Source organism: Ipomoea nil, unplaced genomic scaffold (assembly GCF_001879475.1).
Source record: "Ipomoea nil cultivar Tokyo-kokei standard unplaced genomic scaffold, Asagao_1.1 scaffold0317, whole genome shotgun sequence".
Classification (NCBI taxonomy): Eukaryota; Viridiplantae; Streptophyta; class Magnoliopsida; order Solanales; family Convolvulaceae; genus Ipomoea; species Ipomoea nil.
This window is the reverse complement of record NW_017616745.1, coordinates 2,461,965-2,487,634: the sequence shown is the minus strand read 5'-3', so window position 1 is coordinate 2,487,634 and position 25,670 is coordinate 2,461,965. Positions and strand designations below refer to the sequence as shown.

Here is a 25,670-nt window from a genome sequence, read left to right as displayed (position 1 = left end):
GTGATAACATGTCATTAACAATTTTTAGTTTCATTGCATCAAAATAAATTGTTGATGGTTATAATTACATATTAAAAAGTTAATTTACTTTTCAATTAATGTTTAATGATCTATTTGATCATTTTCCCTAAAAAAATATTTCAAACATTTTGTACAAGACATTATTACAAACTCCATTGTACGACGTACGTGTGCCAAAGGCCATATAGGCATGTATAATATGTCAACTCTTCAAGTACACCATGGAATAATGGCTATTTACTCTAGTTTCACTATACTAGCCAAACATTTGTGGTACAAATTAATTAGAACATCCACAATAGCATTGAATTTTTTTGTGGTTTTTGATGTGACACTAGGAGAGAGAGGAGGGAGAAAAAAAAAAAGAAGAAGAAAAAAAAAAAACTAGTAGGTAACGTGCCCAGCTGGGCACCTGCGTCTCCAGTATGCGGAAACAATCTTTTCTTTTTGTATCCATTTCTCAAAATGTAGACCCCATAAAAGTCTATCACTTACGAGAGTAAAATTTTCCCAAAAACCTTATCCCGCATCAACAAAAAACCATGCTTTTTTATTTTTTTAGTACTGTTCCAAAAATCCACCATAATTCATTGGTGTGGTTGCTCTTAGAATCATATAGTGTGTGGGTATATATATATATATATATATATATAGAATTAGGTTCTGGTGCGGTTAAGGTGCCCATGTGCGGTTTAATCTGGGCCATTTATCTAGCTTAAATCAACGTCCAGGATTACTAAAATTTAAAAAAAAACGCGGTGGCAATTTTGTAATTTTTGCATCTAGGTCAAAATTAAGGTGAGCGGATCTGTGATTAATATGCGTGAGTTTTGTATATAAGATGCGTGAGGTTTGTGCGTAAGGTGCGTGAGGTTTGTGCTTAATGTGCGTGGGGTTGTGCTTAATGTGAGTAGTTGTTAAAACTTAAAGTCTGTGAGTTAATAATTAAAGTGTGTGGGTTTTGTGCTGCGTGAGGTTGTGCTTAATGTGCGTGGGTTTTGTACTTAATGTGCGTGAGTTTGTGCTTAATGTCAGTAGTTGTTGAAACTTAAAGTCTGTGAGTTAATATTTAAAGTGCGTGAGTTTTGTGCTTAATGTGCGTGAGGTTGTGCTTAATGTGTGTGTGTTTTGTACTTAATGTGTGTGAGTTTGTGCTTAAGATCTAACACTTAAGGTGCGTGTTTCTATCACTTAAGGTGCGCCATTTTTAGCTTATACTTCTTTCTTCCAGACAAGCGATTTTTTTTTTTTTTTTTTTTTTTTAAATTTTCATTGATTTGAGCCGTTGATCTAAATTTGATCAACGACTCAGATCTAACCGCACAACTGCACGTCCGCACCTGAACCCTTCCCCCGTGCACGTCCGCACTTGAACCCTTCCCTAAAATTACACTAGACTTGAAAATGTAATCGAGAGTGAAACATTAATTAAATATGTTGTCATTTGTCAAGCATTTTTTTTCATGTCGCGTGTAAAATATAATTGAGAAACACTAATATTTTTTGATCTCTTTGTGCATTAAAATAACACTAGACTTGAAAAAGTAATCGAGAGTGAAACATTAATTAAATACGTTGTCTTTTTGTCAACGTTTTTTTTAATGTTGCGAGCGATTTCGTTATGGGAAGAGAAAAATATCATTTTTTTTCCTCAATCAAATTGAATCAATAATTACTCAATAATCATCATTGAACATGAAACTAAATTCAAGGAGCTAGCAAGCTAGTTCAGGCAAGAAATAGTACATATGGACATACAGCCATGCATGGACCAAAGGTTTAGATGAGATGATTTTGTGAGGTTGATAACACACACACACACACACACACACACACACACACACACACACATATATATATATATATATATATATATATATATATATATATATATATATATTCAAATTTAAATCCAAGAAACTAATATAACATGATTCAAAATTTTTTATAATCATATATGCTAGCTTTAAATTTCATTTAGTTATACCGAGTATTATTGACACCAACATTAATAATACACCTGGTACTACCGACAACAATGACATTTATTGATTGATATAGAAAAATGTTAAGTATACTTCCAGAAGTATTACTTATTGGGATATTGAAAACAATTTAAATTTTCAATTCAAGAAGGTAATAAGTGATTTTAGAAATTTTAGTAGGGGTGTTCATAGTGCATGCACAGTATACTTGGTTGTATTCCCACACTGCTGCTACCGAGATTCGAACAGAACATTCACTACTGGAAATTATGGAATTTCCGACCACATGAAAGTGATCTTAAATCAAGTTGATACCAAAAAGTGGTCGGAAATAGCAACAAAGGTTTTTCCGGATACCAAAAGTGGTCGGAACAAGACTTTCGACTTGATTTAAGATCACTTTCAGGTGGTCGGAAATTTCATAATTTCTAATAGTGATTGGTCTCTTCTCCCAAATGCTAGTTGCATACTAAACCAGTAAGCTAAGTCTGTGCGGACAAAAAATTCCATATTATCATCATTGAATTGACACTTTGGCACCCTAAAAAAATTCCATAATTTTAGCATGAGAAAATAACATTTTAATTTTCTTTTATTAATTGATTGATCGATTTGCATTAATTCATGACTGTTGTTTTAATTCTGTGGTCTTCAAACGACACAACATTATCTCTCAAGTCCTAAAACCATTAAAAAATGTGTCAAGAAATGTTGTCCATAGAGAACATTTCTCCATCCAACGTTAGTCTTATATTGTGCTCCGACAACAAAGGAGATCCGTCCGGCCATGGAAACCAGCAAAGAAAAGCACAAAAGTAAAAGAAAAAACAAAAACAATGTAATAGTTAAGGAAGAAGAAGATTGACAGAGACGACGAAAATAGCAATAGAGGGAGAAGAAAGAATAGAGGGATTAGGATACTTAGCTTGATCTGAGTGTCCTATACCCAATTTTCTTTCATATTTCTCTATCTTCTCCTTCTCCCTCTTTTCCCAATCCAATCTTCTTATTAGCTTGTTAGATCATTTTCCATTATCACAACTTTCGATCGTTGAGTTGATATATAATGCACAAAAACTCTTGAGACGACGGGTCTATTTTGACAACGTTTGGATCATTGATAATGCACATGCATAAATTCTTGAGAATGAGAGCTTTCGTCGTGTTTTAGACATTATTTTACACAGAAAACTTACCAGAAATTGTGAGAATAAAGGATTCTTTAATTTCGTGTTGCATGCACATCTCTCTCATCCTCTAAAACAGGTATTTTGTCACTCTTTCAATATCTTACTATACCGGTTACATAATGCACAAAAACTCTTTAAAATAATATTTTCGCTTTCATTTCATCTATGTAGAAAACTTACCAAAAACTTGTTAAAAAATAGGAATTTTTTTTTTCATCTCATGCATGCACAAGCATGATCTCCCTCGCCCCCTAAACTAGTATTTCATCATCCCTTACAAAGTCTTGATACCACAAAAACTTTTAAAAAGTGGTATTGTCTTGTTCCATCCTAACATTTTTGCATATAAAACTTACCAAAAACTCCTTCAAATAAAGGGTTATTATCCCTACTTCATCCTTAAAATAATTCTAAAATGTCTATCATTACCTGGTCGATTTACAATATATAATGGTGCAGGACCTTACATTATAGGGTTGTGGTGATATTTTCTAGTGTATTTCACACTGGTGAATTTATTCCTACCTACGACATGATTGCACGTCTTAGGGTTTTGGTGAAATTTTATAGTGCATTTGTGTATTTCATCTTGGTGTGTTTTTGAACACTTTGTATTGTATCTATATATATGGTGTAATTAGTAAGGTTGCATAGGCACATGGTACCGCGTTAGAACCAATATATATATATATATATATATATATATATATATGTGTGTGTGTGTGTGTGTGTGTGTGTGTGTGTGTGTGTGTGTGTGTGTGTGTGTGTGTGTGTGTGTGTGTGCACTTTTCTCAAACAATTTTGTGATACGTTTATGACCAGTTGAGTTATCCATGTAGGATTTGTGTAGCATTTGTTGTAGCATGTTCCATGGGATATGATGCATTTATGCATGCAATATAATTTGTGTTTGAATTTGCAGAAGTTGAGAGGGGAGAAGTAAAATTAAAGCATAAAAGGTGGCTCTAATTCGAATAGCCCTTCTAGTTCTCATGGCCCCCAGCAAGTTACGGAAAGCCATTGGGGCGGTGAAGGACCAGACAAGCATCCGCCTGGCCAAAGTCGCCGGCAGCGACGGAGCCCTCGCCGACCTGGAAGTCGCCATCGTGAAAGCCACCAGCCACGAGGACTTCCCGGCGGAGGAGCGGCACGTGCGGGAGATCCTCGGTCTCACGTGCTACTCGCGCGCGCACGTGGCGGCCTGCGTGGGCGCCGTCTCGAGGCGGCTGAGCAAGACGCGGAACTGGGTGGTGGCGCTGAAGGCGCTCATGCTCATCCACCGCCTCCTCACCGACGGCGACCCCGCGTACGACCAGGAGATCTTCTTCGCCACGCGCCGCGGCACGCGCCTCCTCAACATGTCCGACTTCCGCGACGCCGCCTCGCGGTCGGAGTCCTGGGATTTCTCCGCCTTCGTGAGGACGTACGCGCTGTACCTGGACGAGCAGCTGGAGTTCCGGATGCAGATCCGCCGGAGCGGCAGGAAGCAGCGCAGGGCTTATGAGGAGGAGGAAGAACGGGAGGAGGAAGAGGAGGAGGAGGCGGCGGCGGCCACCCCGGCCATATTGTCCACGCCGGTGAGAGAGCTTAAGATTGAGCTCGTCTATTCCAGAATCCATCACTACGTCCACATTCTCGACCGCTTCTTAGCCTGCAAACCAACAGGTCGGTTTTATGTGTTACAACTTTCTTTAATTTTAGCCAAATACTCTATTGAACTTTTAGTTTTGAGCGGATCAACTATGAATTGATTAACTACCTTATAATCTTTGGTTAAGTAACAATATTGAATTTATTCAGTACACAATCAATTTTGAATAGTAACACAATGGTTGTCTCAGTATATATATACATACATATATATATATATATATATATATATATATATATATATATATATAATGTCCTAACGAGACAACATCTTTCCGTGTAATGGACACAATATTAATACGCACAATCTACTATAGAAGTGCAATTGTGTGTCTGTTGTGCAAATTGTAAACGGGTATATATAGTGGACAGCTGCCTAGAAATTCGTCATTCTAGGCGCCAAAAAAAAGGGGCCAACTAAGCCATCATGGATTGGGCGGTCATCTAGGCGCCAAAAAAAGGGGCACCTGTGCGTTCCCCGGCGTCCGTGGAACGCCTAACGATTTTTGTAACCTTGTTATATATATTAGACAACATATTCAGATTAATTTCCGTTCGTAACGAATTGGTCTAATTAAAAAATAAAGTACTAGTCAAATTGATTTTTCTATACAAGAGAGGGTTCGAATTCGACCTTTCTTTAAGGAACAAGAGTGCAAGGCCCTTCATGTTAACTAAGCTGATGGCTTTAATTTCTGATCTCTTTCCCATTCAGGTGGTGCGAGGAGCAGCAGAATGGTGCTGGTAGCGCTGTACCCAGTAGTGAAGGAGAGCTTCGTAATCTACTTTGACATGGCAGAGCTTCTGGAGATCTTGATTGACAGATTCATGGAGCTTACCATTCCAGACTCTATAAAAGTCCACGACATTTTCTGCAGGGTGGCTAAGCAGTTCCAAGAGCTACAGATGTTCTACGCCTGGTGTAAAGCCACCGGAATCGCTCGCTCCTCCGACTACCCTGACGTCGACAATTACCCGCAGAAGAAGCTCGAACTCATGGAAGATCTTATCCGGGAGAAATCGGACGAGAAATGGAAGAAGCGGAATGAAACGCCGGAGAAAATGGAGGTGGTGGTGGTGGAGGCGGAGGCGGAGGCGGAACAGGATATGAATGCGATAAAAGCGCTGCCGCCGCCGCCGCCGCAGCCGGCGGCGGCGGAGACGGAGGATTTCTTTGACGCGATGGAGGAGGTGGTGCCGGAGAAGAAGGGGCAGGATATCGGAGATCTGTTGAACTTGGGGGAGGATGCGCCGACGGCGGAAGAGCACGCGAATCAGTTGGCTTTGGCTTTGTTCCAAGGCGGCGCCTCTGCGGCGGCGGCGGCGGCGACCACGGCTTCGCCGTGGGAGGCGTTCAGTGATTCCGGGGACTGGGAAACCGCCCTGGTCCAATCCGCCAGCCACCTCTCAAACCAGACGGCGCAACTCCCCGGCGGCTTCGACATGTTACTCCTTGACGGAATGTACCAGCAGGGAACGATCAACCACGCCGTCGCCTCCTCCGGCGTGATCACCACCGGCAGCGCTAGCAGCGTGGCCTTCGGTTCGGCCGGGCGCCCCGCAATGCTGGCTCTGCCGGCACCGACCTCCGGCGCAGCCTACACAGCTCAGGGAATGGACCCTTTCGCCGCCTCGCTCTCCATTCCGCCGCCGGCGTACGTGCAGATGTCGGAGATAGAGAGGAAACAGAGACTGTTAATGGAAGAACAGCTGATGTGGCATCAATTTTCCAGAGATGGAATGCAAGGGCAGGCAGGTTTTGCTAATGTTCATCAACCAAATCCCTACACAAGAACCTACTCAAACAAGTATTGATTGCAAGTTTTCCCCGACACCCAAAAAAACATGAAACAATAAACACTTTGATAGTGGTTGCGAGTTTTTCTCGTCACCCTAAAAAACATATATACATATATATACTTTGGTAGTGGACAGTGGCTGCGAGTTTCTTCTGTCACCAAAAAAAGGGTTAATACATCCAATGGTCTTTCGATCCTAATTTTTTTTAAAAACCCAAGTTTAAAATGACCACGAGACGTCCTAAAAGGACCATGGGTGGTTATTTTTTAAAACATGGAGGATCATTGGAGATCATTTAAAACTCAAATGATCACAGTTGGTAAATCGCTAATACTCGGAAGACCATTGGAGGTATTAACTCCAAAAAAAACATATATATGTATGTATATCATGATGAGCTCTCAGCTGTAACTCGTTCTTTTTTGTACAGTTATGGTAGTTTTTTTGTTTAGGTTGCTTTCAATCTAAGAATCATAATTTCTTGTGGATATAATGTTCAAGAATGGACAATATGACAATAGTTCTACTATATGGACTTTCTGAATTTTACTTTCCAATGTGACGGACAAACTACTTTTTTTATGTGGGTCCTAATATAAATATTTATATCAAAATTTTATGTGTGAAAATAAAAGTAAGAGTAGAAAATGAAAATACACATAGTATTTTACATATGACAAAGGGTCTAGGGATCTTGGGACATAAATGAAGTTGCCACAAAAGTGTACGTCTGGTTGGAATCTGTTGCAAATATAGAGATAATTTGATGTAAAAGAATTTCACAAGTTGGATTATATTGGAATATAATATATAAGTCGGTTGATATGATCACGTGTCAAAATATGATTATGGAAAAAGAATAAAGGGGGGAAGAATCAAGAGTCCGAGAAAAAGATCAAGTATTTAAACAAGAGAGATTAGAGAAATGAAATGATATTTTCGTTATATTTTGATGATTCTTTTGTTGTACACCATCACTATTTATACCAATGTACGTAATAACTAAGTTACTAAAATTATTCTAATTTAATGAAATGAGGTAATGATTCTTCCTAATTTAAAGTTATGTAATCCGATATTGTCGTAGCTTCTATCGCAAATAATTAATTACATTTAATTTATCTGTAAACGTCTTTCTTTTTAGGTGTATCATCAAACTTTGTCAATTGCATTAACAATAATCATGTGTTTTTGTAGACACCCCCAACTGCATTCCCATTGAAACTAATGTCTCGAGTGATTTTGCACTATTTCCCAAGAGGTCCTTATCTATCCTTAATGAACCCTGCATTTGAAGATCAACAAAGATTTAGTTGATTATCATACATTTTGCATCCTTAATGCAAGCCTATCTATGCATTGCACACTTTCAAGTTCAAGTTTTTGAAGCGTTGAGAGTATATAATATATAAAATATAAATATGTAGTCTCACTATCAAATTATATTTTTTGGATTAGACTACAATTTTTCTCAACCAGAACCTCACACACTGAGACTAATCATATTCGTGTTAAGTAAGACCTCAAAGGGTGACAAAGTATTCTCTCGTGAATTTTAAAATAGTATAGTTGAGACAGAACGTATCTTTGAGTTTCAAGATGCTTGGGGACTTACCTTTTCAAAGATGCAAATCACAGTGCTTCCACCAAAAGAGAAATACCCAAACTGTAAAGCAATGGAGGAAGATAGAGAACTGATAAGAGACCAGGCTGAAATGGCTTTTAAAGAGAAGAAAGATGAAAAGAAGAACAAAGATTTAAGTTGTTAATGATGATGAACCTCTTCTCCCTTTCTAACATAGTCTCCTTCCTTCTTTGAAAAATTAATGCTGCCAACCATTGTTGCCCCAATTGCAACAAATGCCACCTACATTCAAGAAACCAAGAAAATCAATCGGGCCGACGATCAAGGTCACACAAATACAGATTGGATTGAATCCAACCAATTAACTAGTTTAATCCAATACGACGTTATAAACTCATTTTTCAACCCATGTGTGATGGAATAATGATGGAAAGTGAAGATTGGCTCACTAATATGTGCCATAGCTCCAAAACAACAAACCTTTCCAAAGTCTTCTGTTGAGATTATGGATACAACCCTCTTATTCTCAGTGAAAACATTGCAGTACTTGCTATTAACAGCAATAGGATTCACCTAGTGGATAAAACACAGGCAGCAAATGAGGATGGTTTAAGGAGATGCAAAATATAAATCATTGGCACAAAAAAACACTTCACATACTGTGTATAAACAACCAGGTATATCAATGAAGGTTTTGACAGTTCCTGAGACGGGTGAATGGTAACGGTGATAGTCCTGCAATTTGAATATAAATGGTTGCAGAAGTTGAAGAGTATAGTGATAAACAAAATGATTCAGCATAGAAGTTGACAGTTCCAGAATAAAGGTGAATGGAAATAGTAGTACCTGTGGTGCCAACCTAAATATCACCAAACTTCCATCAATGAAGGCATCAGAGCACACTTCATTCCCTAAAAGACCTTGGATGGAAAACTTTCGTCCCTGAGGTAATATATAGCAAAGTTATATATGAAATGTGGGAGTATCAGGAGATGTTTCGATTGAATTTGTTAATGATAATAGTCATTTTTCTTTTGATTAATGATGTTTTTATGTCATTCAAATAGCATGGACTCCTTAAACCATCAAAACATAGCCTTGCATGTTGGATCGAATTTTTTTTTTTTCTTTTTTCTTTTTTTTTTGCATATTTGTTATAAGTTCAGCAAATGGAATTTCTGAACAGAAAGCAACGTATACCTTGATCCAAAATCTTGAACTATCTGTAACAGAGTTGAATGCCATCATACGACAATCGGCTGCACATACAGCAATGTTATCGTGTTCCAAGTGGGCGATTGGCCTTGCGCCAGGCTTCAATTCTCTCGTGAAAAATTCGTTGAATGTCTGTCCAAAATGAATTAATCTTTAGTATCAAGCAATGTTAAATGAGATTCCACTTTGTCCAGAAGTCTTGCCTACCTTAAAATGCTCCAATGGGTACTTCATTTCATTCATGTTGATTTGATCCTACAAAATAACTCTGTCAAACACAGATTCATAATGAACTTGATTGAATATCAGATGTTTGTTACATGGCTAACTAAGAGAAAGATGGAGATTCACTCAGAAAAATACCTTAAAAAATTCAACAAATTTTGTTATGTCTTTAGCAGATTCAAGAGAATCCATTTTTTTGCCTTGTTTTTCTGAGATGCTTTGCAGGATTTCTTTTGCTCCTGTATCAATATTGGAAAAAAAAAATTTATCAAAAAGTAATCATTGAAAACAATCTAATAACCTTTATGTTGTCAGTGCACCCCTTTAAGTGAAAGATGGTGAATATGTAGACAGAGAATCTGTTAGATCATTATAGTAAAAGCCATACCACTGCCAATAAGGCCAACGCCAAACTTAGATTGATAAATAGCTCTCATTGATAACACAATCTTGCGGTCGATTATTTCCTCCACAAGCCTCTTCTTTCGTCGATCATACACCTACGGTCACAGAAGAAGTATTCATCTCAACTAAAAGTCTAAGCTGATAGTAGGACTACATGTTTATATTTTATATGTTATATGCTCAACAAAGAGAATGCCAACTTACCAAGATACGCGATGCACTTGCTCCAGATCTCAGACCGATCTCGTAGGTTGAGAAATGAGCCCATTCACTCAGTTTGAACATCCATCTATACACAGATATTTTAAGTTCTAAAACCTGATTATCTTGCAACCTTAATAGAACAGCACGATATAAGTTATAACAATCTGGTTTTTGCAGCAGTGATGAAGAGTTCTTACCCACTTGAAGCCTGCTTATCTGTTAGGAATCCTCCAGTCATAACTTGGCTACCAGTTCCTTCGTCGAAACACAAGGTCAAATGAATCATGCAGTTCAACCTATCAGAAAGTTCAAGAACCTCGCCACAAACTGGGCAGCAGTTGATCAAAGGATCCCTGCAAGAAAACGTATGCATGTTGTCTGATCAGCAATGGATACATCTTTTGAGTTTTGACAGAAAGATTCATTCATATTGGCAGAAAAGAAGTAAAGCTGATTACTTGATTTTTTGGAACAAATGTTAAAAATTCAGTCCTTACCGCTCTTTGTGAACAGTCAAAAGCATAGCCAACTCATCCAAGCTAACAACGCCATCCCCATTCGTGTCAGCCTGTCTGAATAGCTCCTGTTTCTGATACACCAGAAAAATAAAATGCTAAGTGAATCTGATCTCTACTAACAAAGTTGTATCAACTGAGAAAGAAACGATAATTCAAACCTTTTCAGCAGCAAATTGGTTGCCAAATGCATCAACTAAATCAGAGAACTCAGCCAGTGAAAGCTCTCCATCTTCATTGTAGTCCTGAAGAGAGCAATCAATCAATCTCAGTTCTCAGAAAGCACTTTCAAGTATTATATAGTGTTTTGAGCATTAATTCAGAAGAGCTACTAACTTAATACTAATGACCTACCACTATAGACAAGATACGCTTTACAAAACTTCTCTCGGTTTCAATTGGATCCTGCCAAGAGTTTAATATACAGTTTAGGCAAAGAAAGTGCATGATGTTTCTTATGAGAAAAAAAAAAAAAAAAAAAAAATGGTACTCTGATACATACCTCGATAGAACATGATATAGATATGCAGCCAACTACAACAGAAGGGGATGATGGATCTAATAAGTCAAATGCCTCAATATCAGAATTAGAGTCCTGCAAGATCAGTTCTTTTAGAGAAAAAATAACAGAACAACATTTTTTTCTTAATTCAGCACATTATTAAGGTCACTTCTGCACAAAGTTCTGCAGGAAATTTGTGCTGTTACAAATCTTACCCGGGAAAGATAGTCAAGTAGATCAATCTCGCAGTACCCAATCAAATTGTTCCTGGACAGTTTATTAGTCTGTATTATGGAGAATAAGAATCAGTACTCAGTAGAGATCTCTCTTCTCCTTTGATTTGTGGTAACAAGTCAAGGGAAATTGAATTTCTCTTCATTTTTAAGGTACCCAACATTTACAGAATAATGAATTAGAAGAGAAAAGGGGATCAAACTTTATAAGCAAGAATATGTTGTGGGTGGACGGAAAAGAAAAAAAAAAAAGGAAAGTAATAAAAACTATGGCTGAATCAATCAAGAGCATGCACCGGGAGTAAAATGTGGGAGTACGTGTTGTATTATGTAGTAACAGTTATAGTCTACTCAAGCCATACAGCTACACACCTCAAAGACAGAGATTCTTGCAATATGTGCCCCATGGCTTTCCAAAAGGAGCTTCCTCTCCTGCAAGGAATATATACAGTCATAATTAAATTCAGTTAGAACCAAGAAAGCAATCACCACATACTTTTGCATACAAAAGAAAATAATGACACTATAAAATCTCTCCCAACCAAACTCCAAGAAAGAAAAACACTTAATTGTTCAAGCAAAGATGTGTGGGTACTTACTGAGTTCCAAGTAGGCTTGTCAGTGCTGCAAAACCAGCAAAATGCAACCAATCAGTACATAGAAGTACAACTTTAATTTGTCAAAACTGAAAATATTATGACTTAAGCAACCACAACCAAGTTAGTGAGACTGTTACTTAATAACCACTGAGTTATAAGTTCGACTCTCAACAAGAGAGCTTATTGCTTTTACTTTGCCAAAACTTCAACTCTAAACAAATTACAACATTTTTGGCGTTTGTAATTTGTGAACACAGAAACAAGAAGCTGAAAGAGGTACTTAACTGATCAGAGGTGTGAGTTCGAAAAGTTTGAAAACCAAGCGTAACGCAAGCAAGCCATTTGTCCTTGAATTTCATGGTCGCCTTCAACAGTAAAAATGTCACATCATATCACTACTACTGCTACTAAAGCGAGCATTTATTCATGTAAAGTGGAGAGAGGCAAGCTAGTAAGTTATATAAGTACATTGACGAGGCGGAGGCGAGCGATGCCGGCGAAATCTTCTTCGCTGAGGAGCTTATCGGAGTGCGAACCGGAGGTCGTCTTCTTCCTGCGACCGTGGCGGCAGTGGCGACGGAGGCTGGGGCGGAGGCGGGGACGGAGGCGGAGGCGCTGACCGAACCTTCTGATCCGGGAGGGACTCTGACTGGTGCCGGAGTCGGAGTCGGAGTCGGACGAGGAAGAGTCGGATTTGGAGGCGCCGTGTCCCATGCGTGAATGCAACAGAGAGCGAGCGAGCGAGAGAGAGAGAGAGAGAGAGATTCTATGCGTGAAGGTGAGGAGAAAGAAAGGGAGAATCCGCGTGGTGGTGAGAAGACGGACTGAGAAATTGAATATGAAAACGGGAAAAGATCAAAGTGAAGTTTCTGAATTCATACTCGCCGGCGGGCGGCGGCTGGGCTTCCAGTTCGATCTTGACTTGGACGGACGCGAAAATGCACACCAGCTGCTCGGCTATTTGACTCTGCATTTTTCTGCAACCAAACCGCGCCTTCTTTTTAGGACAACGATATTCTAACTAACTCTACGCGGCAGCTCCCCCTGAAAGGGGAATATTTTGTTTGTTTATATTGTCGCAGTCCAAGTTCTAGATACCAATGCTTTTCTCACTTGTCATAAATATTCACACTCCACCTTACTCCTGGATTGAATAATAGTTACAAATTTTCCTAGTCAATAGCGTAAAATAAGAGTGTCGAAGTAAGTTAAATTTATTCATATGAGCAGCCTAGCTGTTACTCATATGATAAATTGAAGGTGATGATTCAATATCGAGCCCTAATAACCACCGACACTAGTCCTTTCACCTAAAAAATTACTGAGCCATCATGATTAATTTGGATGCTCTCGGGACAATGGACTACGCCTATGGCTTACGCCTTTTGACTTTTGAGAGTGAAGTTGAATTTGCAAAAGCCCACCACCCCTAGATGGCATGTAGTGATTCACCGACCTCCGGCCTGCTTCTTGACCAGCCTCTAAATCCATAAGACCACAACCCACCACCCACTGTACTATGTGGCAAGCAAAGCCAACAAGATAAGTCCATTTGACAGTTTTAGACGTAATAAACTTCTTCCGCTAGAAAACTTCTTTAACATAAACTAGTCTTATATAAAATTTTGTATTTTACTTTAAATCCATAAATAGAAAATGAAAGCCATGTAGTACAAGAAAATAAGAATTTACCATTACAAGAAAATAAGAATTTACCATTGCACATTTGCACTAAAATTAATCATTGGTAATGAAAGGTTAACTTATAACTTAGAAAAAAATATCAAATAGTTACTTAACTTTTATACTTTGTATAATTGAACCACCGAATAAAAAAATGTACAATTAGACTATTAAAAAAATTTAAAAATTATACAAATAACATTTTTTTACAAATTACTTCCAAGTCTTCATTAAATATGATGTCATGATATCAAATTATATATAAAAATTATTTTAATTATTATTCTAAAAATTTAAAAATAATTATTTTTAATTCCAGAAGAAGGCTGCTTTCACCTTCGTCTGTTGTGGATGAAGGGGGTGGCAATCATGGTTGCCCCTGCCTTTGTCCTGGACGAGGATGGAAAGGCTACCACCTCCTTCGTTTGATCTGGACAAAGGGGAGGCAACTATGGTTGCTCCCTCCTTCATCTAGATCAGACGAAGGAAGGGGCAACCATGATTGTATCCATCCTCGTGAAGAACGAAGGTGAGGCAGTCATGGTTGCCTCTCCCTTCATCCACACGGACGAAGGTGAAGGCAGCCATGGTTATCTCCCCTTTCATCCACCTTCTTTTGAATTATTATTATTTTTTAATTTATAAAAATAATAATTAAAATAATTTTTATATATAATATAAAATTATGACATCATATTTTACCAAAAACTTAAAGATAACCTGTAAAAGATATTATTTGTAAAATTTTTATTTGTTTAATGGTTCAATTGCGCACTTTTTTTTGATGATTCAATTGTACAAAATATAAAAATTCAGTAATTTATTTTACACTTTTTCTTGTAACTTATCATTTTTAACGCGACTTTAGGAAGATTTATTCCAAAATGGTACAAGAAAATTTCCAACAAGCCCATATGTTGGTGATTATGTAATTTGTAAATCAAATGTCTTTGTTACCGGCAAATTATGTCCTGGAAACGTGTTCATCATTAATGATGAACACCGGTCTAAACGGCGTCGTTTTTACAGAAAAAAAATACTTAATGTGTTGTAAACCGCGCGCGATTGTTCATATTATGAATTTTCTGTTATGAGATTATGAATGTACTGTAAATTCATAATCTCATAACAGAAAATTCATAATCGCATAAAAGAAAAATATTTATTAAATTATGAATTTTCTGTTATGAGATTATGAATTTACAGTTATGTAATTATGAATTTTTTGTAAATTCATAATCTAATAACAAAAAATTCATAATTTCATAACAAAAAATTCATAATCACATAAAAAAAAAACATTTAATAAATTATGAATTTTCTGTTATGAGATTATGAATTTACTGTAAATTTATAATCTCATAAGAGAAAATTCATAATCTCATAAGAGAAAATTCATAATATCAAAAAAGAAAATTCATAATTTCATAACTGCACATTCATAAATCCATGCATGCACATTCATAATGTATGAATGTTGAAGAAACTTGCGCGAAAAGGAAGTGAAACCGCGAAATGTGAAAATGAAGAAGAAAAGTCGCACAGTTAATTAAGAAAAAAAAAAACAAAAAAAAAAAAAAAAGATAACGGTGTATCGTTACTGTTGAGACCGTGTTCACCATGGATGGTGAACACGGTTCCATAGCATAACGATTGTTTGCTACCTCCCCCAACACTAAAAAAATTGTTATAAAATTTTAAGCCCAATAAGACCATCGGGCTAGAAGCCCATTGGATCACCAAACGGATCGCATAAAAATTGCAACCCACTGTTACATTCTTGAATTGTAAATGAAACTTACGCCAATTTAAATCATATACCAGGGTTCACATAGCACTATAGATCCTAGATCAAAACAACGAGGTACAGAATTCATACTTAAAAGTATAAAATTTCATAACACAAGACACAAAAAATCACAACACAAGACATATACACAACCTCTCATCGAGAAATACAGACAAAAATGAAACACGAACCTCAAACTGTAAATGAAACTCGAAACTCTCATTGAGTATAGACAAAGACGAAACACGAACCCCTGAAACTATAAATGAAACTTGAAACCTATCATCGAGAAATACAAACAAGGACGAAACAAGAAATTTGAACGGTAAATGAAACTCGAAACCTCTTCTTGATAAGTACAGACAAAGATGAAACACAAACTCTCGACTATAAATGAAACTTAAAAGTTAAAACCTTTTATCGAGAAGTATAGACAAAGATGAAACACAAACAACTCGAAAAGATTAACATTGAAAACATATGGTGAGTGACTATTAGACTATGTCCTCTAATTGGGATCTTTAGACTTGATTACTTGAGCCGGTTCAAGAATGTCTCACCAATGGTAATTGCATTTGGCAAGTTGACCATAATTAAGCAATTAATTACAGCAGCTCCAATGGCAACATGGGAACATGTAACCCAAGTGCACTACATCAAGTTATCCCTTCCATATGTAGTAACATAACCCAACCTAAAAAGAATAACCAAAATTGAAGAACCAAATGCAACAGATCCATATTCAAATGCTTCAATCATCTCTATATTCATTAGAGTTATATAATATATTACACATCTCAATGTTTTACTCGATATTCCTGACGTAGCAACTAACTATTGGTGCTAAGGGATAACCCGTTTTGTTTTATATTCTTCTTTCTCTTCCACTAATGTGTGAATGTATGATAAGAGTATTACTTTTTAGAAAAATCTTTAGCATTTTTATATTCATAATGAGTAGTTTGAAAGATTTTACATAAACTTACTATAGAAATGACAGTAAATTACTCTAAATAGGAAATTTGTATTCAAACAAATGCAGGTGCAGATACCACAAACCAATGCAGTTTGAGAAAAATAATAATAATAATAGTAAAAAATAAATAAAAATAAATAAATAAATAAATAAATAAATAATAATAATAATAATAATAATAATAAGCCAACTACCTTGTAGTGTGATGGCATTCCGGTTATCATTCCAATTGGATGGGCATAGGTTTGAACCTCGGTGGTGGAGGCTTAGATTCTTTGGCTTGAAAATATTTGAGAAAGTATAGAACAGATACTACATTGTAAAGAATCATGAGTATTTCAAAAATAATACGAATATCGAGGGATCATAGTATAAGGTGAGGTAATATATGTTTAAAAAAATCATAAGATAGGAAATAACTAATAAGCCCTTGGAAAAGTAATATTCACATTCCTTAGATAACAAGTGGATAGTGAAAGTTCTTGGACAGAACATCATATTACCTCAATTACTCCAAGCTCAGAACCATTTGCTTTATCACAGTTATGGTGGCCATGGAAGCATATTTCTTCTTCATTCTGCATATTTTCTTTCTAGGGCTAGTTAGTCCAGAGATCAGCTTCACATACCATGGATTCCAGCATGCAAACTTGACGCTAGATGGAGCGGCATTCATGAGGTCAGATGGCATACTAGCAGTAACAGAAGAGTTGAGTTACAAGCTGTTTGGTCACGCGATTTATCCATCTTCTCTGCAATTCAAAGAAAGTGATCCGGGAGGTGAAAAAAAGTCTACCGCTTTTGATTTCAGCACCACTTTTGTGTTCTCCATCAACCCAAAGTACACTGATCTCGGAGGGCATGGCCTTGCCTTTGTTCTTCAGTCGAGCAAACACCCGCTGGCTTGTCTTGCTAACCAATACTTGGGTCTCCCGAATGATACGAGTGTTTCAGAGTTCAATGAAGATTTCCTGGCAGTTGAGTTTGATGTAGTCCAGAATCTCGACCTCAAGGACATTAATGACAATCATGTAGGAATAGACATATCCAGTCTCATTTCTAACATTTCTGAGCCAGCCGCATATTATGTGGATACCAACAGAACCAAGAACGTTTCCATCAATCTAAAAGGGGGAGATCCAGTTCAAGCATGGATAGATTACAGTAGCCGAGGGATGGTGCTTAACATCACTTTATCTCCACTTGGAATCTCGAGGCCAGATCAACCTCTGATATCTCTCCCAATCGACCTCTCGGGAGTTCTTGATGATTACATGTACGTAGGCTTCTCTGCTTCCACGGGGTTACTCGCTGCTGCTCATAATGTAATGGGGTGGAGTTTCAGGGTTGGAGGGAAAGCAAAAGATTTAGATCTCTCTAAGCTTCCCTCTCTTGTGAAACCCAAGAAGGTAGTGAAGAAGAGAGGATTTGTGGTTGGTTTAACGTTCGCCAGTGTGGCAGTGGTTTTCCTGCTCATCGGTGCTGCTCTTCATTTCCTGCACAAATTTACAGATGAAGATGAGATCCTTGAAGACTGGGAAATCGGGTGCAGCACCCATAGATTCAAATACTCAGAGCTCTCCACCGCTACTAGGGGGTTTGGAGAGGGAAACCTTGTAGGAAAAGGAGGATTCGGGAAAGTCTACAGGGGAGTTATCCCTAGCACAGGGCTAGAAGTGGCAATCAAGAGAGTTGCCCAAGGGTCATGTCAGGGAATGCAAGAATTTATAGCAGAAATAACAAGCTTGGGAAGGCTAAGGCATAGAAACCTGGTCCAATTATGCGGGTGGTGCAGGAGACGAGATGAGCTCCTCATAATTTACGAGTACATACCTAATGGAAGCCTGGACAAGTTGCTCTACGACAATCCTCAGCAGAAAAAGAAGATGCTCACTTGGGGGCAGAGGTACAAGATCCTTACGGGTGTGGCACAGGCATTGTTATACCTGCACGAAGAATGTCAGCAGATAGTAGTTCACAGAGACGTGAAGCCAAGCAATGTTCTAATAGATGCAGATCTCAATGCAAAGCTTGGTGATTTCGGGCTAGCAAGGATTTACGAACATGGAATCCAACCCAAGACTACACACATTGTGGGAACGCTGGGTTACCTGGCTCCTGAATTCACGAGAACTGGTAAAGCTACAAGAAGCACAGATACATACGGCTTTGGAGTGCTTTTGCTCGAGGTAGCAAGTGGCAGACGACCTATCGAGCCTCTGAAGACTGCCCAAGAACTCGTGTTGGTAGACTGGGTAAAGGAATTACATTCACAGGGGAAGATAGTTCAAGCAGTCGATCCCACCCTCGATGTGTACAATCTCCATGAAGCAGAGCTTGTCCTTAAACTTGGACTGATATGCACCCATCTCATTCCAGAATACAGACCAACCATGAGAAGGGTAGTGCAAGTTCTGTCTGGTGATGCCAGTCTTCCCAACTTTCATCCCGATTTCCACACAGCTAGGGCTACAGCAGACTACTCTTACATATATCATGACGACTCTGATCCTTTCTCGGGCAAGGCCACTTCCTCCAAGGGCACTAGCTTCTCGAGCTTTGACAATAAGATTTCTCCTAAACATGCTTCAAGGATTACTTTCTGAATCTGTGAACACACCTGAAAGCAGAAAACTAAAATAGTGCATTTGATGGTAGCTGGTAAGAGTGCAAATTGTTAATCTTCCTCTGTATGATTAACTCAAAGCACATGAAAAGTTAGTGCATGAGAGTATAGCAATGTCAAAGGATTCTATGAATCAATGTAATCGTTATGGCATAACAATCTCAAAGATGTATGAATCATTAACTGACATGCACTTTCACTCTTTTATGGAATAATAGCACTTCATATATATACTCTTTCAATGTGATCAAACTAAAGCAAGAGTAAAGAAAAATAATACAGAATTGCAATTCTCACTTCTCTCTTTCCAAACTCATTACTAAACAGATTACAACTATTGCTCAAACTTAAGTTTCTGGGAATTGAGTTGCTCGTGAATGCTCCTGAACTTCTCTTTAAGTTTTTGTATCTGCAAATTTGAATGCTCGGTAAGAGAATAGCAAAAGATAATCGTCAAAGGGGATAGAATTCATGAGAGAAACAGGCTTGTTTTACCCTTTTCAACTCAATTTCAGTTTCCCGTTTCTGCTGTCCAAACGAATGCTGCAGGTTAGTGATGTCAAAAACATTATCCAAATCATCTTCAAATGCAGATTCTAAGTCTTCGCGAAGGAGTGCTGGCAACTTGTCAACAACTGGCATGAGGAGAAAACAGTTGAACTGCAGAAAGTACCAATTGCTCAGGACTTCAGAAATAGTAACAGAAAGCAAGTTTAAGCAATCAAAAAAATAACAATAAACAATCCTGTTGACGCCAAGAAATATTCTCTTATAGCTTCTCTATATTGTATATAGACAATCTCCAACATATAAAGACGTACCTTCAATTCTGTTGACGCCAAGAAATATTCTCTAATGCCATGAAATATTTGTTGAACCAAGGCATAAACAATCCTCTCAGAAGAAGGAGCAAGCCTTCTGTTCCAAAGTGTGCTATCTAAGAGGTCAGCTAGCCTTGTTTCCGATGTCTGGGGACTCACACTTGAGTCATTCCCTGAAGTAACATGACCAACCTTTACATCTGCCCGTGGTTTAATGTCTTGCTTATTATCGCTGGTTACAGATTCAGATGACAATTCTTGACTAACAGATATAGAATTACCATTCACAGTAGAATGCTCGGATCCACCAAATGAATCTAGGAACTGACGTAATCCAGCTCGATTCTGAAAAGTGTGATGGAACATGATCAGATAAATCATTATGGTAAAGGTGGCATTGGCAAAGTAAGCAGCTTTCCAACCTTATTGTGGAGGGACCATGTTACATATCGAGTTGTGCTTACTAAATCCTCCATGCATCTGGACACAGAGAGAAAAGTAACAACCAACCAAAATTACAATAAATTTCGAAACACTCAGGTTTAGAAGCAAGTACAAACTTTTCATAATTGCTTATAGAGACGGGAGTCTAGAAAATAAGACAATCATTTAAACAGAAGAGCCAAGTTCAAAGCATTACTTTTCACGGCATGATCTTTCAGTGGATTCCGCAAAATTGTTGAAGGCAGATGCAACTCGCCTAAGAAATACATCGTGACCACTAAGATACTCACCATCTTTCTACAGGAGCCCAGCCAAAATAAGAGGAATCAGAAGGGATTAACTGCGTGTAAATTTTCTATAAGCCGAAGAAACATAATTGCTATCTGAAAAAGAATGATACATACCTGAAGAAGATATACAGCAATTGGTAGTAATCTCTTAAGAATGTGCAATAGTCTACACCCCAACTACACCAAAAGGAAAAGTATTAATTATATAATGCTATAATAGAAAAGGTATCAGTAAATTAACAAGTTCAGTTCATATTCAAAGCATGTGATATGATCTTTATTATTAGAATTATTATCCTTACTATTAGAATTGATTTATTTCCTTTAGAGATAGCAAATAATTATGGTCTAATCCCTTTAGTTTATCTCTCAACATAGACACTCCCAATAACCCTAATCGCCCTGTGACGCGTGCTTTTGCCCGAGAACATAACAGCATGCCCAAAGTTAAGTATTTTATTTATGTGAACTTTCAATGTTGAACCTTAGAGAAGACAGAGAAGTGGCATTGAAGTTGTCACCTGATGGAGAAAGGGTTCAAAGGTATCACGGGCCTTTGCAACAGCAATTACACAAGCAGTCCTAAATTCTCAATGTTCAAAGAAAATTAATATATATACACGTGTACGCGCATAAAAAAGCAAGATTGTATTGAATAAAGTAGGAAACAACAGAATAAGGTCATCTAAGGTATAGCTGCAAGTTGTAGGAACCTGGAATAGTTAGTTCCATCATGAATGTCTTCAACTCCACAAGCATTTACAATTTCTTCACGAGTAATTGGAGGGCATTTGATTCCTCCAACAACAAACCGGAACTCAGCCATCGCACGATGATATTGAGCACCACCATAAAGACGCATCCCAGCATTCTACCCAAAGAGCGAAAATATCAACATGTAAGCTACATTGATCCAGGTGAAGTATTGGGTTGAAGCCTAAGGCCCTAAGTAAACTATATTTTGGTTGCAACTCTAAAAAGATATCTCAAATAAGAAGCGAGGTGCAAAAAGCCAGAGGTGATAAAATCAATAAAATGATCAAAATTCATACTTGCATGCCTCCATTTAAGTATATAACCAACACTACAGCTACAGACACTCCAGGCTTACAGGTATTAGCTTGTGTGGGAACTGAAGACCATCAGATCCAATAAATGCCCCTCCATTGACCCTTTCATCTTGGAGAGCTTCCCCTGCAATACAAAGGCATGAATCCATGAGATACCCAGAACTTACTCTTTTAAAGAAAGCAAGTTCCCATTTACACTTCACAAAAATTGAAATTTCTAGCTTTCACATTTGAAAAAAAAAAAGTTGAATATAAACTTTATTCCACTGATACAGCAACCAAGTTATTAAAGAAAGAGCTGACTAATGAATGGTGTGGAGTGTGGACACCATCAAAAGGCAAATAAGTGAAAGATGGAACTTTTTATTTGCAAGATAAACCAATAATGGTAAAAAAAAAAAAATATGAAATAGAATCAAGAACAGAATGTTGTTCTTAGAGTTAAGTTAACCCAGGGAAAATTTTGCCTTAGCAACATGAAGGCCTTCACATGATATCCATGTGTTAAAGAATTGATGGAGCAGAGCTATCAAGAAGATTGATTACCAAATTTATCTGGTGGTGCAACAACTGTCCCTTTCAACAACAGTGATAACTGAGAAATAAAGAAATTTACGTCAGAATATCAATAAGCAGGGACTTCCAAAATACTTTTAATCCAAATGCTTTGAAGTCAAGTTAATAAGATCTTTGAAATTAGGTGATCTTATGTGCATGGCTATTCCTGACATGCAAACTTTATAACAGAAGAAATCCAGAAAGAAAATGAACTTGATCTTATGACAGTGAAATACTATAAAATAGACTTAAGAGAAATATACTAAAACTTAAGAATAAGTTCTAACCTTGGTCAGAAAGAGATCATGAAAAACTCTGCCTTTCTCCTTGAGTTTCACTTTATCCAATGAGCTGAAGTACACATTTAAGGAAAAGAGTTGGAAAAAGAAATATTAGAAAACAGGAATGCATTATTTTAATAGTTAGTGCACCCCAATTTTATTTCCGACCCTAAAAGTAAGACATCTCAACGCCTTGCATTAAAGCAGTGCAGGTATCCAGTACACTCGCAACATCTAGATCACTTAAACAAGATGCAAACCTGAGCTCCTCATTAATTTCATTTAGCTTCCTTGTGCTGCTTCGATGCTCTTTTTCAAGGAGTGGAATGATTGATGGTACACTATCCATATACCTTAAAATGGCACGTCTCAAAATTTCAGAACTAAATAAATCATCAGACAGCAAAACAAAGCCCTAGTGGAAATAAGAGAAATTCTTAACCTTTTTAGCAGCAACTCTTCCAAAAATAGCCTAAGACTGCTAATACCTATCCTGTTTCTTTCCTGTTTTGAAAGTGGTCTGCACAGCTTCTCCTCCAATGCTGAAACATCTTCCGCTTCCCTTGAAGAAATAGCCTGTCAACCAGAGTAGTAGTATTTAGAAGGATAAGAGAACTTCCTGCAAAGAGCAGGGACCTAGGTCAATATTTTAACTAGCCTAGGTCCAACATGAAAGCAGAAAGGAATCAGGGATCACTATATATTATAAGGACAATTCTACACAAGAAAAATTCTTGTTCATGTCCCAACTTAGACCATCTTACGTGTATGACAACAGAATCATTCATATATTAACCTGTTTGAACTCATCATTAGATCTGTAAACTGATTCAGGTCCAGAACCAACTCTTCCTGAAGGCACAGACGTGAAAAATGGAGAATCTCCCAGCATGAAGCCATCAAGTGCAGAAGCAGGAGGTGAGAGGAAGACTTCTACATCTGAAGACCGTGCAAATTGAGGTATTTTGGTGTCAAGTTTTGTTGCAACAACTACCGTCCTTGACAGCTCAGGATCAATCTGTATACGATTCCATAAGAAATCAAGCAGTTTATTGACTTACTCGGTAGTTATTCCATTCTGATTGCAAGACAATTGCATATTTGGAATTGGAGATCATTGTGAAAATTGAAATTCAACCAATAAAGGAGTTCATACCTGCATTACTACCCTCCTCGTAGTTGCATTGCTCCAATCATTGCAATCTTCAAGGCATAATATGATGAACTCTCTGTGCTGCATTTTAGCTCTCACCAGAGATTCCACTGCACGAGCTTGCGCCTGCAATTCGCAGTCTCGATTCTCAAAATTCCTAGCACAGGTCTCTAGAATAATCCAAAGACTAAAACAGATGGCTTAAAGATTGTACCTGGAATGCCCGATTCTTTCTACTTGGAGCAGGCGCAACAAGTCCTGGAGTGTCTATAATGGTAAGGTTGGGACAATACTTATATTCTATTCTGATAATTATTTCTTTCGCAGAAAACTGGCACGGCTCCTTCTCCAACCTCATGTTCTCAGCTTCTATAAATTCCTACACAGAAATTCCAAAAAAAATAAAAAAAATCACAAAGAACAATGCCATTATACTAGCCATGCAACAACAGTGTCAGTACAATTTTGCATAATTACTGTTAATTTTAACAAGAACATGAATCAATAACAATGACAGAAAATAAGTAGGAAGAGAAGATTTACATGTTTCAACAATGTACCTAAACTAAACTGTTCTTTTATTAATTGCGATGGTAATCGATAAAATTATATATATATATATATATATATATATATATATATATATATATATATATATATATATATATATATATATAAAACGGGTTACAAGCATCACATAAATAAGAGTTAATTTCATTTTTTGTCATAGATTTATAGGTGACATTCCATTTTAGTCCTTTTTTATCCTAACATCCACAGTTGGTCTAGTATTAATATGGCATGTCCATTTTTTGTCCTCCGTCAACAAAATAATTGAAATGTCGTGAAAAAAAACCATAATTGAGAACCGAAATGCTATTTAACAGCATTAAACAGTTTTGCAGATAGATGACCAAAAATGGTCATGTCACAATAATACTAGAACCAAATGTAAATATTCATAAAAAAAAAATTAAAAAAAAAATTAAAAAAAAAAAAAAGACTAAAAGTGAACTGATGTAAGACTAAAAATAGAATTAACTCTATAATAAATAAATATATGTAAAATTATAATGTGCCTAAATTAAACTGTTATTTTATTAATTGTGATGGTAATCAATAAAATATTTAAAATATAAAATATATATATATAACGAGTTACCAGCATCATATTTATTTATATGCAAAATTACAATGTGTCTAAATTAAACTGTTCTTATATTAATTGTGATGGTAATGATAAAATAAAAAATATAGTCCGTAACATTTACCTGAATTTCGTGGAGCGATCTTTCGTGGGAAACGGAGGGGTCGGAGTCGGACAAGAGATGGCAGAGAGGGGAGTCGCAGTCGGGGTTGTACTTCATGTGGAGCGTGATGGGGCGGCGCGTCTTGGTGCCGCCGCCGACGTGGTTGAACTGGAAGCCCATGAGGGCCTCGACGAGGGCGCTCTTGCCGTCGGTCTGGTGGCCCACCACCAGCACCGCCGGCGCGTCGAACGGCGTGTCGAACTCCTGCGCCAAGCCGTGCAGCTCATTGTAGGCCTCGTACAGCCGCCACTGCCCCTCCAATTCCTCGCTCTTCTTCGCGCCTTCTTCACTTGCCTCCATTTCTGCCCTTTGATTGCGCTAACAGCGATGGAAGAGTGTGAATTGTGTGACTGTATGATATGCTGTGGGCAGTGGGTTTATCTCAAACTTTTTGAAATTTGGAAGGATATTTTAATGGGCTATTTAAATATTGTAATAAACTATTGGAGTATTGGGCCATATAGCTCTCAAAAGCCCATTAACCAAGTAGTGAGGCCCAATCCCTCGTTGGCAAATTATGCCCTCGAAACGTGTTCACCG

General features: G+C 37.5%; 4 protein-coding genes across 6 annotated transcripts; 2 read left to right on the top strand and 2 right to left on the bottom strand.

Annotated features, from left to right (window-relative positions):
• Positions 1–2,844: 2,844 nt before the first annotated feature.
• Positions 2,845–6,681, top strand: LOC109165154 (putative clathrin assembly protein At1g03050). Its single transcript, XM_019313807.1, has 3 exons — positions 2,845–3,272; positions 4,119–4,861; positions 5,562–6,681. The coding sequence occupies exons 2-3, from the start codon at positions 4,189–4,191 to the stop codon at positions 6,659–6,661; spliced, it is 1,773 nt and encodes a 590-aa protein (XP_019169352.1). The 5' UTR covers positions 2,845–3,272; positions 4,119–4,188; the 3' UTR covers positions 6,662–6,681.
• An 882-nt stretch (positions 6,682–7,563) lies between these two features.
• LOC109164755 (phosphatidylserine decarboxylase proenzyme 2-like) lies at positions 7,564–13,159 on the bottom strand. The gene is made up of 21 exons (XM_019313306.1): positions 12,598–13,159; positions 12,415–12,494; positions 12,130–12,154; positions 11,903–11,962; positions 11,513–11,581; positions 11,298–11,390; positions 11,150–11,200; positions 10,957–11,040; positions 10,778–10,869; positions 10,478–10,633; positions 10,281–10,365; positions 10,060–10,171; positions 9,810–9,910; positions 9,654–9,701; positions 9,432–9,578; positions 9,078–9,173; positions 8,892–8,966; positions 8,712–8,804; positions 8,427–8,513; positions 8,262–8,312; positions 7,564–7,931 (listed from the first exon to the last, which is right to left on the bottom strand). Exons 1-21 carry the CDS (start codon positions 12,841–12,843, stop codon positions 7,818–7,820), a joined length of 1,965 nt encoding a protein of 654 aa, XP_019168851.1. The 5' UTR covers positions 12,844–13,159; the 3' UTR covers positions 7,564–7,817.
• Positions 13,160–16,942: 3,783 nt separating this feature from the next.
• On the top strand, positions 16,943–19,408 carry LOC109171373 (L-type lectin-domain containing receptor kinase IV.2-like). The gene is made up of 2 exons (XM_019320450.1): positions 16,943–17,256; positions 17,389–19,408. The coding sequence occupies exons 1-2, from the start codon at positions 17,123–17,125 to the stop codon at positions 19,181–19,183; spliced, it is 1,929 nt and encodes a 642-aa protein (XP_019175995.1). The 5' UTR covers positions 16,943–17,122; the 3' UTR covers positions 19,184–19,408.
• LOC109171372 (dynamin-like protein ARC5) lies at positions 19,357–25,503 on the bottom strand. Of its 3 annotated transcripts, none has more exons than XM_019320448.1 (18): positions 25,092–25,503; positions 24,035–24,199; positions 23,824–23,946; positions 23,464–23,685; positions 23,110–23,243; positions 22,928–23,020; positions 22,674–22,737; positions 22,375–22,423; positions 21,870–21,952; positions 21,472–21,629; positions 21,280–21,340; positions 20,873–20,935; positions 20,665–20,765; positions 20,447–20,504; positions 20,306–20,369; positions 20,025–20,224; positions 19,699–19,863; positions 19,357–19,612 (listed from the first exon to the last, which is right to left on the bottom strand). In XM_019320448.1, exons 1-18 carry the CDS (start codon positions 25,428–25,430, stop codon positions 19,538–19,540), a joined length of 2,217 nt encoding a protein of 738 aa, XP_019175993.1. In that variant the 5' UTR covers positions 25,431–25,503; the 3' UTR covers positions 19,357–19,537. The 3 variants fall into 3 exon arrangements, with proteins under 3 accessions (XP_019175993.1, XP_019175994.1, XP_019175992.1); XM_019320449.1 differs by having other exon boundaries at positions 20,025–20,197; XM_019320447.1 differs by having other exon boundaries at positions 20,025–20,369.
• Between the last annotated feature and the right edge of the window lie 167 nt (positions 25,504–25,670).